We start from the raw sequence: 18,366 nt of genomic DNA, 5'->3' as shown, positions 1-18,366 counted from the left end.
TATATTTAGTATTATATTTACATTACATTTGTTATTAATACATCATATGACATATTTACAATGCCATGAAAACTGTATCTCCTGAGGAAGACTGTGTGCTGTGATGAAAGCTCCAGAATGGTGTTTGTGGTGAGATAGTTTGTCCACTATTCATATGAAACCAGGTGCTTACTAATAAACTAATTCATAGGTATATAGACGGCTCTTAGACAGTGTGAATGCTGTTGCATATTATTGAAGTAGAGTACACAAACGGTTTTAGGTTTGTCTTCTAGCACATTAATCATCGTTGTTTTCATAAAGGCAAATTCATTTGAATTTAACAATACAAATAATTATAAACTCTAAACTATATCTGGTGAAACACTCATCGATACAATAGCTGCAATGTGTAACGCTTACTGTCTGAGCGCGCGCCTAAAAAACAACCAGTTTCACGTGCTGCAGGTCTCTGAGATGGAGCGCGCGCGGCCTCTCCCTCTCCATCATCACAGCGCCGTCCCACGCGGCGGCACCAGGTGGGCCGCGGCACCGCCGAACCGTGGCGTCGTTAACGCGCCGCAATTATGAGGCCGCAAAGAGGGACGAAATAATTGCAAATAAAACTACATGATGCAGAAAATAAAAAAAGAAATTAAACAGATGCGCGTGTTTTCGGGATCGTTGCTTTCGTCCTTTTAAAATGCTGAGAGGTGCAAAAAAAAAGAAAAAGAAATGCAACATTTTTTAGGCAGCTTTTAGCGTGTAAGTATAAGAGTCTATTACTACAAATAATAATAATAATAATAATAATAATAATAACAATAATAATATAATAATAATAATCAGATATTTACAATCAAATGCTCTTGTAGGTAAAGTAAACTTCAGCACACTAAACAACCTCAGTTGACTAAAACACAGTAACATATTAGACTATCAGTACTGTTAGCTCGACACCTACAAAGTATTAATTTCAGAACATATAATTCGTTTATTATTATATTATTGTATATATAGTATTATAGTATAGTTTGTCAAATCCAAGCCATCCTTTAAAAAAAGACCACAGTAAAAAACAGTAAATTTGTCATGCTTTAATTAAAATAATTCTTTAGAAATTCATTATTTACATCTGCAATAATATTAATAACAGTATAAGAAAAAATAGTCACAGTTCTTACCAAACATCAGAACATCAGCATGACAACAAACTAAATTTATTCGAAGCAAAACAAATGTATTTCAAGCCTTGTTGGTTTTTGTAGCCAAATCACCATCATCCTCCCACCTCATCAGTCATTCTCTGAGTAAAATTGCATCACTTCCCCGTGAGTAATTCATCATTTACAATATGTACATATTGCTAGACAAATATATTAATTGTCTTGGAGGGGCATATGTGGGCATTATGTTGTAATTGTGATTTAATGTGTCACCCTTTAGTCTATTTTCACTACAGGAAAAGCTCTTGAGATCTGAATTGATGGTGAAAACAAGTTATAAAAATCAATTTGCAAGCAGATGCAGATCAAGAAAAGGAATCAATTTGTGAAAATAGGACAGAAAGCATTGTAAACAAAAGCAGGCATAGTTCAGTATCAGGAAGTTGCATATCCATATTCACTGGATCAGTGGTGTCAGGTTGCAGATGTGCGAGGAAAGAAAGTCTTTGGCCAAAACAGCGTTAAAGAGCTCTAAACTGAAAATATGCACCTTGGTGTGAGACGACAGGCTGAGTCTCTGGAAACAGGCCCTGCATGGGAGGAGTTTGGGCAATGTGTAAACGTGCATGGGTCAGAGTCACCCTGGGCAACGGCATCAGTAATGAGAAATAAATAACATATGAGTAGGTGTGGTAAAATAACATGTGTTGCTGGTTCATCAGCAGAGTCTCAAGTTCACATCCTGCTGTGACTTTCATGCCTCGGTCCGTAATCAGAAGTGTCAGCTGATGTTGAGCTCTCCAGTCTTGGTCCTGGTGGAGTCGGGTCCCCTGCAGCGAGGGACTAGAGGTGGTCGTAGGCGGCCGCAGACGGTGGAGCGGTGCGGGAGGCGGTGCTGTAGTAATAGGGTGAACCTGCGGGGGGACACACAGATGGAGGCCTTCAGAGCTGGGAGGCGCTGGTGTTGGTCGATCAGACCTTCTTTATCCATCTTATCTGAGGTTTGACAGCAGATGGTTGAGCTGAAAGTCTGAGCTGCTTGGACTGTTTGTCCTGCAAGACTGGATTGAGTCTTAAACCCTCTCATGACTCTTGAGGAATAATCAAAGAGATAAGAGAGAGACAGGACTTTCCCTTTTCTTACCAGGTTGATTGTTGATGCAGTGCCTCCACTGCATCAACAATCAACCTGGTTTTCCCCCAAAAACCCAACTGACATACTTCTGAAAAAGAGCTTCTAGGCTCATTTACACCAGCCTGATGCCATTTCATCATAGTCTACATTATCAGATCAAAAACAGGGTGATATACCATCTCTTTTTCTAACTTGCCTTGCATTTTTGTATTTTGCATCTCTGCTAATGACATAAAATGGTGCAAGTTGACCTTGTAATCATTATCTTCGCCTACAAGACACAATATCCGCTGTGTGTTCCCAACGTCAGGTGGAAGAACTGATCGTTGTGACACTTATCCTTGTAGGAGTCTCATTTGGATCGTACCTCAATGGTATGTTGTTTTGGACAAAAGTGTCTGCCAAATGAAAACATGTCAATGTAGATGCGTGCGATGGTGTGAGATGGGAAAGAACACTGTCATAATATCTGGAATAGACATGTTAAAAGAATTTAAATGGAGTACCTGATTGTGAATTTGGTAAATGACTACTGTCTCTGTTTATTTGAGCCTTTTTTGTTTTGTTTTATCTTTTGCCTGATTTCTGCCTGCAGGCTGTAAAAGAGGTTTCCAACCTTAAAGGAGCCTATTAAATATGTGTTCAATAAGTGAAAATAACACAAAAATTGAAGTAATAGGCCTTTAGTGGCAGTTGGAACATCACTTCCTGTTGAGTCTCTCGACGTTCCTGCAGCCGTTTTTTTAAATTATAGTCATGAGTAAATGTTTGTCGAAGGGATTTTTTATTCTTAATTCTCAGGGGAAGTTAATTAGCAGTTTGTCTTTTTATTGTGGAGGTCCAAGTGATTACCTTATAGTAAAACTAAATACATTTAGAGGTAATGTGCTGGGTGCATGAGGTTGTCAGCAGTACACATACATACCCAGTATGCTGGAGTTGGTGAACCTCCATGCTTCACCGTAGGTGTAGGGCGAATGGCTGTAGGTCTGACCCGAATAGTCTGTACCCGCTGCGAGACAAACAAAACTTCATCAAACACCAGATAAAACACATCAAAACAACAAAGAGCGTTATTAAAGGAGCGAAGCTAAGATGTCGCCGAGGGCTCTGTACAGGGTTGGGTTATTTGTGTGTGTGTGTGCCAGAGTCTGCTCAGGCTTAGCTCATAATTCACCAACAGTTAGTGCAGCCTGTAAACCATTAATCTGTGGTGCAGGTGGATGGCTGAGGGTAAAATCCCTCGACCCAGTAGTGCATGCAGACAGCCTCTACGCCCTCTCTGCTCAGCACTCGGCCCCTCGCGTCGCTCCTCCTCCTCTCCTACACTTCCTGCTTTAGCCTCTCTGGCACTCCTCTTTCTTTCTTTTCTCTTTTTTAATATCTAATTGGTAATTATGTTGGCTGGAATGAATCCCTGCACCCCCCTCCCCACCCTCTCTCTCCACCTCCTTGTGCCCTAACCCCCCCTCCTTTCACTCAGTAATTGTGTATCAACGCTTCCTCACAGCGAGCCCACCAGAAAAATAATAAATCAGACCCTCTCATTTCGCGCTTCGGAGGGCAGACTTCAAATAAAAAAGGCACATCACACACACACACACACACACACACACACACACACACACACACACACACTCTCTGGTCGTATGCAGGCATCCTGACGTAGACACACACAAACGCACACACACACACACACACCACAAAGACCTCCTCCTCTTCGCTCATGCCCAGACTTTACACCCCCTCCGCCCACCCTGCATCTCCCTCCTGGGCCCCCTGGTTCCCATGGCGATGTGTGGTCAGAGGTGTCTGGGTGGGGGGTGTGGGCAGCAGGGTGGAACCCCCAGCCTGTTCCCTGTATACCCCCTGGGCCCATGTGCACGCACACACACACACACACACACACACACACACACACACACACACACACACACACACACACACACATACAACACAGTTCACCTCACTGGCAAGACTACTCATTGACTCAGCCTGTCTTCCTGTTAATCTGCAAGCCTCCAATTCACTCCTTCTTTTCTTGCCTTCATCACTTTTCCTTTCCTTTCTTTCTCACCCCTTCTTGTCAATGTGATTTTTTAATTGTAGGAAAACAGAAAACAATCTTCATTTTTTTTTTTTTTCATTACCTGCTACCATGCCCGTGATGGCAGAGGAGGAGTATCCTGACTGGGCAGGGGAGGGGATGTGTGGTGGGTAGCCCGGCAGGGTCGAGCTCACCATGTCGCGCCCTAGAAACACACACCAAAACGCACACCTTTAACATACAGTTAAGTTATTATTTTACTATTTGTTAAAGCTACTAGATGGTAAAAAACGGTTGATCATGTAAGTTATTTCTTTAAGGAAAGAAATGCCCAAAATGAACTGGTTTCAGCGATTTTGACGTAAGTATTTGCTAGTTTTCTTTGTCTTGTATGATAGTAAATTGAGTGTTTTAGAGTTCTAGGAAAAACAAGATACTTGAAGAGGAAGGGTTTAGCAAACTGTTCAGTGTTTTTCACTATTTTCTGCAGTTCATAAACCATATTATTAATCGCATCCAATAATTGGCAGATTAATCAATAATGAAAATAAACGTGCACTAATTGCCCTTTTGTTGTACAGCCCAGATGAGTGTGAACATGAATGAGATGGATGCTGTCATTACCTGAGATGATAGACTGACTGCTGAACTGTCCGTACACTGGTGCATGATGGGAGAATGAGTTGAAGGCGTTGGGGTAATGGCTGGAGTTGCTGCAGCTGCTGCTGACAGATACGGGCTTCTGCAGCGCCTGCAGCTCCACGAACGCCAGGTTGGACAATGCCATGTTTGGGGAGGGGCTTGTGCTCGTTACTTCTGGGGACATTTCCTGTTTTAGACAGAGCGGCAGGGGCTGTAGGGATTCTGAGGTGGTGACAGCCAGCGTGCAGGTGGGTGAGAAAATGAAAACGAATGGTGAACATGAGTGGAACGACAAACTTAGAGTGAAATGTCAAAAACAAACGAAGAGTGAGCGGTTTCAGGACGCCGTTGTGCAACATCCCAACAGATGCCGATGGTAAGAGTCTGCGTGTTGAGGGCTTCAACTTGGTGCTTGACGCGGGTCAAAGGTGATCATCTAACATTAAGTGTCTCACCAGTCACCATGGTGTAGCTCTGGTGTGCCGCCAGATTCCGTCCAATGGAAGAGCCGGATGTTGAGAGGCTGGTCTTGGCCTCGTCTAGGCTGCCATTGATGAGGGACAGTGGGTACAAAGTCTGAGGATGATGAACAGGGATTAGCTATTGGAGTAAAGTGTGCTTATGTATGAGTAGGAGCAAATATGCATGTGAGCAAGTCCAAAAAATAAAGGCAGGAATTCATATTTTCAAATTACAGTTCCAGATGACTCTAAATTGCTCTTTAACATGAATTCCTTATAAACATGTGAGCATATTGAATATAACACTTGCTTTTTTTACCTGCTCCGTCTTGCTACTGGAGGCGGAGCCGAATGAGTCCGGGGGATAGTGGTGACGATCGAACCCACAGTCCAGATGTTGTGAGGCTGCAGAGAAGTGATCCACTCTCATTTGTTTCCTCGGGACGCCTCCGCTACCCTGAGAGTCCACGCTGTGCCGACAACTCTCCTGATCACCTGAGAAGACGGAGAAGAAGAGGGCGGGAAAAAGTTTCGTTTAAAGGTTTTCATTCACAAATTTGTGCCACCTAAAATTCTTCTGGCGAAATATAAAAAATATAAAGAAACCTTTGTTCAAATTTACCAATTTTTTCATTTTTCAAATGTTAAAATGACTCAGAACCATTGAACTGTAAGAAGACAATATAGAAGATGAGGTCTATATTTTAAGTGTGTGAATAAATTGTTCATTGTTTTTTTTAATGCTTGCAACAAGAGCCAGCCTCAAATTGCCCTTTAAGGGACGAATGGAGTATTTTGAATTCAATCTAAAAGAATTTGTATTAAACACTTCATCGCTCTTTGTTTTGTGCCTCTTGGACCGTTCTCCCATGTGACAGAAAAACTTGTTCTTAATGAATTTCAGGTAAACTAAAGGTCAAATTAGTTATTAAATAAAGCAATTTGAAGAGTGAAGGCTGTTTCTCAGCTTTTTGAGACATGATATTTCAGAGTGAATGACTTCAGGCAGAATGCTAATACATCGTATGCAACGAATCTAGTCACAAACTAAACTTGAAAAAGTTTGGTGAATCTAAATGTTTGTTTTTGGAAAATACTCCAGTATGTTGCTCCAAAACTATCAGATAATTGTTTTCGTCAAAAGATAAATAAAGCAAAACCCCCTTCCATCTTTCACACCGATACACATCTGATGGCAAAATGGTGCCAATGGTGTGGTGTCTCCTTCATTTGATCTAATTCTTACTGTCATCGTGGCTCCTCTTGCCCTCGGCGCTGGGTTGGGGGATACCCAACAAGCCGCTGATGGAGTAAGTGGAGCCCAAAGAGTCCGAATGTGGAGACTCAGGAGGGGTGACTGCTGAACTCGGGACTGACAGAGAGAACAACAAACACAGACAGATTTGAGAGGGAGAGCGGAAATGATACTGTACATCTCACTAGTCCTGTAGCCACAAAGGTCACAAGCTTAATCCTACACAACAATAGGCACTCTCTTTAACCTTAATCCTTCAACATCACATTCGTGCTCAGCGATATGGACGGTGACACCAGCTCCATTGTGCATACATGTGTGCGTGTTTGCAAATGATAAAGACTTACTTAAGGTGTGTCCTGGACTCAGGCCTTTTCCATCCAGAGGAAGATTGAACGGCTGTTGAACCTTTGTGCGGATTATTCTGAAACAAAAAGAAGAACCGCAACTAAGTGAGCAATAATTGCACATTTAACTCTAATTGTAAATGTTGTTTGGTGGGTGTATGTATTGCCATGATGGTAGCATATAAAGGTTGAAAGAAGATCTTCAGTAGATGTTGATTTCATAACTTTAGTAGTGCACTCGTTCCTCTAGATATCTACAAGCCGCCCGAGACGCAGTGGTATATCTGTATACCTCTAACATGGTTTCATTCATAATTCAGTATGTCACCTGTTAATGGAGCTCACGCTGGGCACCGTGTCGCCGTCACACACTCCCTCCGCCAGCAGTCTGTCCCGGATTTCCCAGGCGAACATGGTGGGATTCTGCCTCTTGTACTCTGCGATTTTATCCACAACCTTTGGGGTGGCCACCTTGGGCTTGGAGCCGCCGATCACACCGGGTTTGATGCTGCCTGTCTCGTAGTAACTGGAGGAAGGTTGAAGTTTTCAGTCATTACTTTATTGTTCCTGATCAGTAAACAGACTCTCACAGGTTCAAAGAACACGACCAGGATGATTGACATGTAACAGGAGGTTGAGCAAGGTGCTCGCTTACCGTCCCAGGATCTTGCTGACGCAGCCGTGGCTGACTCGGAGCTGCCGGGAGATGTCACAGGGCCGAACCCCTTGGTGGGCCATGTCCACGATGCGTTGCCGGATCACCTCCGGAAGTGGACGTCCATTAACAAACATTCCACCTAGTTGGTTAAGACCCCCATGACCTGGGGGAGGAGGGGGGATGAACACTTATAAATGTCATGGAACCTGAGATCTGGGACATGCCAATGTTACCGCACTACAAAAGTCACACACACACACATACACACACACACACACACACACACACACACACACACACACACACTGCTGACCAAAGACTAACCTAAGAAATTTTTTTAGCAATTCATTAATTACAATTTAGATCCCTCAAAGCTGTCCCCATGGTCAAAATCATCTCCACATTCATTGACGATGGGTACATCACAAATACACACACATTACACAGATATTCCTGCACTGCTCAAACACACAAACACACAAAAGCACAGCGTTTCTGTCTATTTGAAATGCAAGTTTAAGTCATCAAATAATTTAATGTTGCGAGCGATAATGTAAGAGAAGCTGTCAAAAAAAGCATAAAAACAAGAAAAAAAAGCTTCGGAAAACTTAGTGTTATAGCTTCAAGGATTTGACCTAAAACAGTAAAGTAATTAAAATATACAGACTTTTTTTTTCATTTTCTCAAACTGAATATTATGTTGTCCCTCATTTGCAAGGACCTGCAAAATGTATCAGTCATTCTTTAACAAGCTGAAGCTTAGATGTGTCATAAATAACTGTAGCAGTGCCGGCGTTGTCAGGTGCGTAATGAAGTTTTGCATTAAAAAAGTGGAGGACACAGGAGGAGATGAAGGCAGAGAGGAGAACCAAACCTTCACTGCTGTGAGCAAACAAGGCGGCAGTGAGTAATGGTAGACGTTCATGTTTCAGGGTTGATTTATTCACTCTTATTTTAAAAGAAGAGATTTAAGGTGAATTGATCAATAAAGTTGGATCAAGTTTAAGTTTTGAGATGTCTACTTTCAACGCATTGAGACTTTTTTATTTGGGTCTAGAAAACCTGTTATATCAAATATTATTATGTGAATGTTATTAGTGCTTCAGATTATTATATTATGCTCCTATTTCATTTTACCCAGCAGCAAAGCTCATACTTTTAAATGGACTATTGTTTGGTTAATTGCAGGCTAATCACCTCCTTATAAATAATAATACCTGCAGGCTTATTCTCACAATTCTCATTTATATGGCCACTAATTTGTTTTGAGGGCTGTAACATGAGGCTTGGTGGGCGACAGTGAAGGTGACTGTCCTTATTGTGTGCCTGTAAATTATTAGGAAACATGAGATTTAGTAAATAATTCAGTCTATAATTAAACAGAATAATGATTAATATACATGATATACAAAATTGTGGTATATTACTTTTTCTTTCATATAAGCTTTTTTCATTTTAGACATATCCATATCAATTACATTTTGATCCATGTGAAGCTGCACTTTCTTATTTTGCGTTTTGATACCAGTGTATCAAATGCTTAATATATATTTTAGATCAGTGAATTACTGCAAAAAAAAACAACTGACACTGTAATTAAGCCTATATTGATTGCCATAAATATCAAATATATAGCACGTGCATTAATCTAAATAAACCCAAAAGATCTGTCAAATGTGGCTCCTGCAATACAACGTGCAACACCATAACTGGTTTTCCGGTAAACAGCAGTAGACAAAGCGCTCGCTGCGTTCAACCAGCAGCCTCCACTATCTTCTCTATAGACTGCACGGTGGTGACTCTGCAAGAACACCATTGCTTTTAATTTAACCCATTGAAACGCTCCTTTTTTCTCTCTCAGCCTTTTCCCAGCTTTCATTTCCACATCAAACGGCGTCCGGACGAGGCCGAGGGAGGGGAGGGAGAGAGGGAGAGAGGGGAGGGAGGGAAGGGAGGGGAGCCTCTATTAACGCTGCCAGCGGAGTGTGGAAAAAAATCTCCCCGCCAAGCTTCATCAACCTGCAGGATATTAAAGCCGAGCAGACCCGGGGGGGGGGGGGGAGCACGCACGCGTGCACGCGCACGGTGCACAGACACCGCGAGCACACCAAAAAACAAAGCGTGTATTCATTACGAGAAAACTTAGATAGATGGATGGATGGATAGATGGATGGATGGATGGATAGATAGATGGATAAATAGATAGATGGATAGATAGATGGATGGATAGATGGATAGATGGATAGATGGATGGATAGATGGATGGATGGATGGATAGATGGATAGATGGATAGATAGATAGATAGATAGATAGATAGATAGATAGATAGATGGAGGGGAGGATTGTTCTAAATTTACATCTGACAGCTTTTAGTGCCAACCAATTAAGGACCTCAATATCCTGCACAACGACTAGAGAAGAAGACAAGAATTACAGTGAGCAGACAGGACACCTATCTGAATCCCATTGTAAACGTTTCATATTGGTCTGAGTGTGACTGTTACAGTCATGCTACACAGCCAAACATGGTTCAAACCCACGTGACTTTATTTTAAACTCTAGTGGAGATCCCAGGGATACGAAATGTCAGGCCGGATATCGGATAAGTGTGTATAAAATGATGCGCAACCTACATGTTAACATCATAGGTTCAGTAGAGAGCTGGAACAAGCTGATATGGTAACTTTAAGTCACCCTATTTAGTATTTACATAAACATTTCCTAAATGGTTTATCTAGCACACTGTAATGGTTGTAAGCAGATTTAAGGACGTTATGTGGCAGTGCTTAGTTCAGTATTTGTCAGCACCTATGAAGACTTTTGACTATTGTCCTGTATTATCTGTTTATACAGCAGCCTCAACTTATGGAAACCCCACAGAGGGAGTTCTAGTTGTTGACAAATACATAAATAAACACTTATATCTGCTTACAACTACATTCTGTGTGAGTGGGTGTGATATGAACCATTTATTAAATGTTTGTATGTGAAAAGGGGATTTAGGAGATTTGTATTTCTTTCCAAACTTCAAGTTACATAAGGGGAAATAAAAAGGGGGAAAGTCATGCGAGCAAATGCCAAATGTGTTCAGCTAAACTGTTCACAGGAGTCCGAGAGGCCAACTTGTGTTGTGTATTTACCTCTTCCAGCGTTGTTGGACATATCCCTGAGTTTTTGGTCCTTGCTCCACCAGCTGAACGTGACGGTCGGCTCCACGCTGTCCCAGTTAAAGTGTTTTTACTCCCCGTCCTGCCTCGTCTGGCATGAGTGTGCTCCTGAGCGCACTGTCGACCACACGCTGCAGGAGGACAGTGGTTTATCAAACTGGCTGTTTGTCATGTGTGACGCCTCTGAGCTCAAATACTCAGCTGGTGGCACTCTGTGTGTCTCTAAAAAGAAATACAGCTAAGACTCTTGTATTCAAATCATCTGCGTGTGTCTCAATGTATGTTTCACTTTAAGGCTACATAGAACAGGCCTGTGCATCTGTATTTGTGTGAAAAATACTACAATTTAATAACCAGTGTTTGTCACCCTCTCCCCCTTCGGCCAACCCAGACGGCTGCTCCTGTTATACATAAAATTTCCCTTCATTAACAGCTTTTGTAATCAGGAAAGACTGGTTGCATTAATCGGCTTATTAGAACCAGAGAGTGTATTCTATTTTGGGTAATATATGTATCATGATGTGAGGGGTAAGTGAAAAAAACTGAAGTTTGAGGAGAAAGAGTCGCTGCAGTACTGTGTTCAAATCAGTGATTATTTGACCTTTTGAAAAAAAATACTATTAAAAGGAAATTAAGCTCAATCCAATCACTATGATGAAGTGAACATAAATAAACGGCTTTTCTGAAAGGTATCAAGTTTCTGCTTAATCTCTGATTTGATAATAAAAAACAAATAGGAAACAACACAGATGGACTTCAGAGATGTGACAAATTATCATAAACTCAACTCTTAACTAAAAGATGCTAAATCTGCTGTAAATGTGGTAGCTGGCAGTAGTTTTTGCCAATATGTGAGCCTTGTTTACAGGCTCCATCTGTTCAGCTGCTGCACACCTTTCCACTGTGCTGAAGGAACTTCCAGCTCCACAGAATAAAAACAACAACGAAAGAAGGGTGATATATCACCCTTTCTTTAATACAGACTCAGACTGCTGTTAATTTACATCAACTGCAATTATTGGAATAACATGATTCAAAAAGTGGAAAATAATCATGTGAAAATGATTGTTAATGTTGCTGTGAGGAACTGTTTTAATGCCATTTAAGCGTGTCAGGTGTTGTCATGTCCTGCTGGGTGGACACTTTAAAATTAACCAAATAATTAGCAGCCTGTCACACACTGTTAGATTCGTTGTGATGATTGACGACGTGAGTGAGTTAAGTCAAACTTATTTTGGTTTACTGCCTACTGTGCATTGCGATGTTTAATTAGCTTCTGTCTTTTGATAATAATGCATTTATTAGAAAGTTTTTGAAAATTAATTTTTACTTTTTGTTTTACTTTTTTTAAATTCAACATGAGCATTTGCAGGTTGTGAGTTAAAGTAAATCTCCAAAAATCAAAAAATAATTCCAAACTGAAAATACAAAAATAAAAGCAGCTGGTAAAGTTGCACATTAATGAAAATGTAAGGTATGTAATGATTTTACGTCTTGATTGTCTGAAATAAAAATGCAGCAAAATCATCTCAGTAAGTAATAAATCACCAATTCATGAGATCAGTTTTTGGGCCATAGAAAACAAGGAAAAATGGAAACAACTAAATGTGACTGACTCTTGACTTATGTAGCCTTTATACTGTTAATACTAGAACATAACAACTGTTATTAATTGTTCCCTTTAATAATCATAATTAATCAATTTGAGCATATAAGTTAACATGAAAATTTGAACAATGACTATTTTTCAACATCTCATTTTATCTTATTACTGACTTTTTGCATTTTAACATATGTCTAGCTCGCTTTTTGTGTTTTCTATTTGAGAGTTTCTGTGAATTATTTACACTTGCATTAGTTAATTCATTAATTAATTAACAGTTTCTGTTAAGGAATATTTTTCAGATTTGCACTTTTTTCTTTTTTTTTTCTTTTCACTGTTGTATTACAGAGTTTAACTTGCCTGCAACAGATGACAGAAATACGGTTACTACTTTGGCCCGTAGCCTCTAACTTGGGGCCCCTACGGTTATTTTTGTGAGGATCATGCATGAAGCTACCGGAGAAAATGAAAACACAAGCTGCGATTCACTCCGGAAAATTCACCACAATTGTTCAGCTCTTTTGTGCAATAACGACCGCGTACATGAGGTGAATTTTGCTCTTTAAAAACTTTATGCTCATCAAATAAACTGATCTTAATAGGACGCCTCGGTTTTTTCTACGAATCCCCAAAAGCAGAGCGACAGTAAGTCTACAGGGGTTTTTTGGGGGGATAATTGAAGCATCCTCTGTTCCGTTTTACATCTCGCTGTCGGGACTGCGGACGGATACAGCCGTTCAGACATCACGCAACGCAACTAGACAGAGAGACATTGAAGTGAGAGCTTACCTTTCAACGACGCCGCTCAAAGTAAAAATGTCCCCCTGCAGATATTCTGATATTATCCAAAATGACGAGGACTCCGGTGGTGTAATAGAGATGACGGTGTGAGTCCGGGCTGTGCTGGAGGAGGCAGGGTTGCTGTGCTGTGTTGTGTGTGTGTGTGCAGCCAACACTCAGCCAGGTTTTATCCAACCGGGGCTGCGCACCGGATGGAGCCCTGCAGCCATTGGAGGAGGAGGAGGAGGGGAGAGGAAGAAGGAGGCGTGGTCTTATGGAAAAGTAAGGAGCACCCACCCTAAAAAAAAAGAAGAAAAAAAAAAAGGATGACTGCCCCTGTGTTTTGATGGCATTACACCCTCTGAGTGACTGTACGGGAACACTTGTCAGGGAGACGGCTTGTTTTCCATTCACCTCCAGCGACAGCCCCGCTTTAATTAGACTGTGTACGGCCGTCTTTCACACACAATTTAGTACCTGATTTTCTGCAATCAGTCACAGATTGTTCCTGACAGGTAAACTGCACTTGACTGAGGATCAGACCGGCACTTTGACCCCGAATAGATTCCATAACGTCTACTTGAACAATAGGGACTATTCCGTTCAAGAAAGTGGAAGCAGAAATATTTGAAAACAGATTTCGGTCCAAACCATTGACCTTCAGTTAATTATATATAACAGTAATGTGATTTGTATTGCCAGTTGCTCCTTTTCAAGCTCTGACAGTGAAGCAGGTCTTTTAAATAAATGAGAACATTCCCCTCATACATCTCTTTATATCATATGTTACCAGTATATTCATTTTTCCTGCAAAAAAATATTTTTTCTTTTACTTAAATAAATGAAAACATCTGAAATCACGAAACAACTCAATCTCAAGTGATTGTTCTTCCACAGAGGCATCTTTTATTTTGGTCCATTGTGGGTTTAATTATCCTAATTAAGATAAGTTTGGAATCGAACTGCACCGTGATAGTGAAGCGAAACAATCACATTAAAGTCCGTGGATCACGTTTGATTAAGCATTCTTATAGCTCATCTTGCTCTTCTCCTGAAATGCATCTTGAAATAAATGAGATCAAAGCACAACAGAGGGCCAGCCTCTCTGCATCTAATGGCCAGATAACATTAGTAATAAAATACATATAAAATCGTTGAGAGCATGCATGCAACAGTGGTGATGCTACTTCAGGGCTGCTGTGTAGATTGCTGTGCTATATGCAGAGTTCCCGCATGCATGAAAACGACTTGAAGCTCCTGGGAAGTGAGTTGATTTTACTTTCTGCACGCCGCGTGAAACAGGGCTCGTATACACGCGTGATGTCACACCAGGGTGTCAGGATCCCTCCGAGTTAAAACGCTGTTAATGTTGTCTCTCACGAGCCCGTAAAAACAAACACGACACCTCTAATGACAGCCGTCCATGGCACCGTGTCGTCTGATGGAAAAGCAGGTTTATTCAGCCATATGGAGCGATTATTATAGGAGTTGTCATGAGAGAAAATGAGACACATTTAAGGAAATTATTTATATTGGCGTAAGTTGATCTGCGATAATTAAACACTAGTTTTATACATATGTATTCAGTTTTAATGACAGGTTTACAATAAGAAAAGGGAACCAAAATGCAACTTCAGTCCTTATCGCGTCAGCCATTGAAGTCCTTCATTGCTTGTCTTTAAAAAGCCCAGTGCCTCTGCAGGACAATGGTGCGAGTGTTTTTAAATAAATAAAACCGTCAGGAGACTAAATGGAATCATAACCGGAGATGGAAACAGAGACAGTCTTCTGTAAAGTGACCAGAGAGAAATGACAAGTGCCCGGAGGGGCAGAAGTGGCAGAAGAAAGAGACAGAGAGAGGTTAACGAGAGTTTAACAAGGGATTAAACTCACAGATTGGTATCTATCGTGATGATACTGTGAATTAAAATAGCGCTTAATTATATGGGTCCACTTGCCATGGGGCAGGACTCACATGCCCTAAATCCGGACTTTCATAACGCATACAGGCCGATATTTAGAAAAGCTCCAAATGAAGCATCTTCGTGTTTCCCTCAAGCTTCACGTGAATCCGTTTTCACGTGGGAAACACTCACTCACGATAATTGAGAGACATTCTGCATGTTAAATGCCACCACTTCGCCACTGACATCTACCGTGAAATGAGAGGAGTAAAGAGTTGATCATAATGTGAGAAAGACAAATACATTTTCGTTACATTTTTTGCAAATCTTGGCTTTATAGTAATTGAAATACTTCATTTTGAACGAAACAAATGTGCAAACATATACCGTGTCTCCATTTAAATCTAAAGCCATTGTACTGTTTATTAAATAAACTGCATTTTTTTGTGTGCAAATTTCAACTTTCCCATATTTTTCCTAATAAACATACTTTTAAAATATTTTACCCACGTACTGAGATATGTGAAAAGGAAGCGCTCAAAATGCTTTGTTAATGCTGACATGGTGCAACTTGGGAAAGAAATTCAGAATATAACTTTAAAGGTACAACAGTACTGTGCTAAAATGTATTTTGCATGTGCACAGGCTCACATATTATATTTAATTTGTTTCAATTTTATAATTCCCTTACATTCATACCTCGTCAGACGTGATCGTGCAAGTTATTTGATGTTTTCTGCAACGCCCCATCGTGTCAGTGCAGTCCCACTATAGTTACAATTATGTGTCAGAAAGATTCCTAAAAGAAGGCCAGACTTCATAAAACCTTTAACACACTCACCGATTCAAATCTGCAGTATCATTTTTCCTCTCGAGTATGCTGCTGAATTTCTGTCGAACTGTTTCGGCTGCAGGCTGAATTTACATGTTGGAAACTGCGTTATTAAAAGTGCCTAATCATTTCACAGTGGAACACATTCTCATTTTAAGGAGAACAACTGAGTTTGCTTCCTCATTAGGATGTTCCTCCCGGAAGTTACAGGAACAAGGCGACCGTATAAACGCTAAGGATGAAAAGAACACTTAGAGGAAAATATGCAATGTTTATTCCGTTGTTCTTTCTTGTGTCCGGGTGTGTCTTGTTGACGGGTGTATCTCCGGATTTACTTCCCCGAGCAAAGTTTGGGTCCGCTAACAAAAAAAAAAAAAAGAAGCAGCGTGACCTGCGGCGACAGGTGGCAACAAGAGGTGAGGGTAAAAGGTCAGGGCGAACACTTCCGACTGCAGAGATAAGACATGCATAACTATTTGTTCTGTTTGTTGTATTTTGCTAAAGGGAGCTGCTTGGATGCCACACAGCACAAAACAAATTGGACACGATTCAAAAATGCCTTGAATTATATTTTGACTTCCGCAAAAAACAGCTTATAAATAATTCTGCACGTCCATATTTTAGGACATGTATTTTATAGCAGAAACTATATTAAACTTTACAGGCCAAAAAAAATAATATCTATATATATATAATAACATGAAAAGTTAAGTAATATGGTCTAACGCCCTTATGAACAAGTTAAGGGTAGAGTGCACCTGGAGGATATTAAAGCGAAACCTGTTGAAGATAAACTATGATTGACACACACATAAAAACCCTCCGAGAGTTTTATAAAAGTCAAATTTGTCCTTCTCCGTTCACCAGCAGCGCATCCTCTCTCATCCTCCATCCCTCACTCAAACTAAGAGAGGTGTGACTGTCGGACTCGCAGTGCGCGCTCCCGCACTGATGCGTCGCCTCCTGCTCCCCTTGCGCGCTCCCGTAAAGATGAATGCTTTTCGGGGGGGAAAAGCACCCACTTAATGACAACTTTTATAAATCTAGCCCAGCGAGCGCACGTCTCCTCTGTGGCCAGCGAGTCGAGATGAGCCCGTAATTAGGTCATAATAGCTGCAGAAACACCTCACTATTGATGATCCCATTATATAGGCGACGGTCTTCCCAGCTCGCAAGTGGTGAAATGTGTTCTGCCCTGTTCCTGGTTAATTTAGACATTCACAATAATAATATGGTTATTTTTTGCAAATATAAGGGAGAATGCCAATCATACTTTATGTTTATTTCCTCAAATGTATTTGGACTTTATTTGTGGGTTGAATAAAATATTCTATTCTGTTAAAGGCTTTTTGAGGACCTTAAGTTAAGTGTCCCAGTATGTCACCATGAGAAATGGGACACAACAATTCACCCTTAAGTTAAGTCCATACTAGTAACTAGTAAGCTAAGGATACGGTGATAGATGCTTTTTGTTTATCTTCTGCATAGATGGTGGTCTATGTGTTGCCTATTTGTTACCATATGGGATTCAGTCACATCTAGGTGTATACTGTCATGATGCATGTGTTGCCAATAGCTTTTCAGCTTCTTCCACCTTCGTCCTTTCAGTGCCGCCCTCTTTCTCTGCGACCAGCCTTTACCATCTGTTTGGGCTCCTCTCCATTCTGTGCCCTCATCTTTTTCTCCTCATCTTCCTGTGTTTTGTGCATCCCTCCAGCTTTGTCTGTCTTAGTCCAGCCCCATCCATTGTTCCCCCTGTGCCTCCCATTTCCGCTTTGGTGTTGCCCTCTGACCCCACAGCCTGCCCCCTCCCCTGGTCCCTCCTGCTGACGTTCCCCCCCTGTGCAGGACCCCAAATCTTCTTGTTCTTCTCTTGACTGCTCCCCCTTTAAGTTTTTTTTTTTTTTTGGGGGGGGGGGCTAATAACTGTTGCCAGCAAGCTCCACACAAAATCCCAGCGTGATTGCTATTGTGAGGCCTACAATGGCATACAGGCAGTAATGGCCATTAGCAACAGAGGGGATCGGCCTGTGAGCTGTGTTTAGTAGTGTTTAGCCCACATGCAATTTGGACTGGTGGTCAGATGTGAACTCTTCAATCGAAGTTTTAATCTGCTCAGTCTCCGTTCCTGTTGGTCAGTTACTGACCCTCTCCCTTCCTTAACTTCTACTAAAATAGTGTAACAGTAAAAGAGGTCACCAACCTTAGTGATTTATATGAATGAATTCAATGTGGGTGATAAAGGCCACAAACACTCACACACACACGCACCCCCATCGACACACACTGGTGATTGCAGTAGACTTTGATGATCAGAGCGGTCCATCAGAGTGGACCTCGTCCTCATGCCTGTCAGTCAGAGTCGGTCTCCAGGGAGACGGGCATCACA

At 41.2% G+C, this 18,366-nt stretch overlaps 1 protein-coding gene across 4 annotated transcripts; it reads right to left on the bottom strand.

Moving 5' to 3' along the window:
* Positions 1–1,091: 1,091 nt before the first annotated feature.
* pax8 (paired box 8) lies at positions 1,092–13,643 on the bottom strand. 4 transcript variants are annotated; one of them, XM_068705540.1, is made up of 12 exons: positions 13,251–13,643; positions 10,832–10,989; positions 7,688–7,853; positions 7,361–7,558; positions 7,033–7,109; positions 6,677–6,802; positions 5,750–5,925; positions 5,425–5,545; positions 4,952–5,191; positions 4,431–4,532; positions 3,206–3,292; positions 1,092–2,059 (listed from the first exon to the last, which is right to left on the bottom strand). In XM_068705540.1, the coding sequence occupies exons 2-12, from the start codon at positions 10,851–10,853 to the stop codon at positions 1,989–1,991; spliced, it is 1,386 nt and encodes a 461-aa protein (XP_068561641.1). In that variant the 5' UTR covers positions 10,854–10,989; positions 13,251–13,643; the 3' UTR covers positions 1,092–1,988. The 4 variants fall into 4 exon arrangements, with proteins under 4 accessions (XP_068561641.1, XP_068561642.1, XP_068561644.1 ...); XM_068705541.1 differs by having other exon boundaries at positions 7,688–7,829; XM_068705543.1 differs by lacking the exon at positions 4,952–5,191.
* Positions 13,644–18,366: the final 4,723 nt, after the last annotated feature.

The sequence above is a fragment of the Cebidichthys violaceus genome, unplaced genomic scaffold, assembly GCF_023349555.1.
Source record: "Cebidichthys violaceus isolate CVI_PGR_0920_01 unplaced genomic scaffold, fCebVio1.0.p SCAF_12, whole genome shotgun sequence".
Lineage (NCBI taxonomy): Eukaryota > Metazoa > Chordata > Actinopteri > Perciformes > Stichaeidae > Cebidichthys > Cebidichthys violaceus.
Note: the sequence above shows the minus strand (reverse complement) of the source record. Positions and strands in the feature narration are given on the sequence as shown.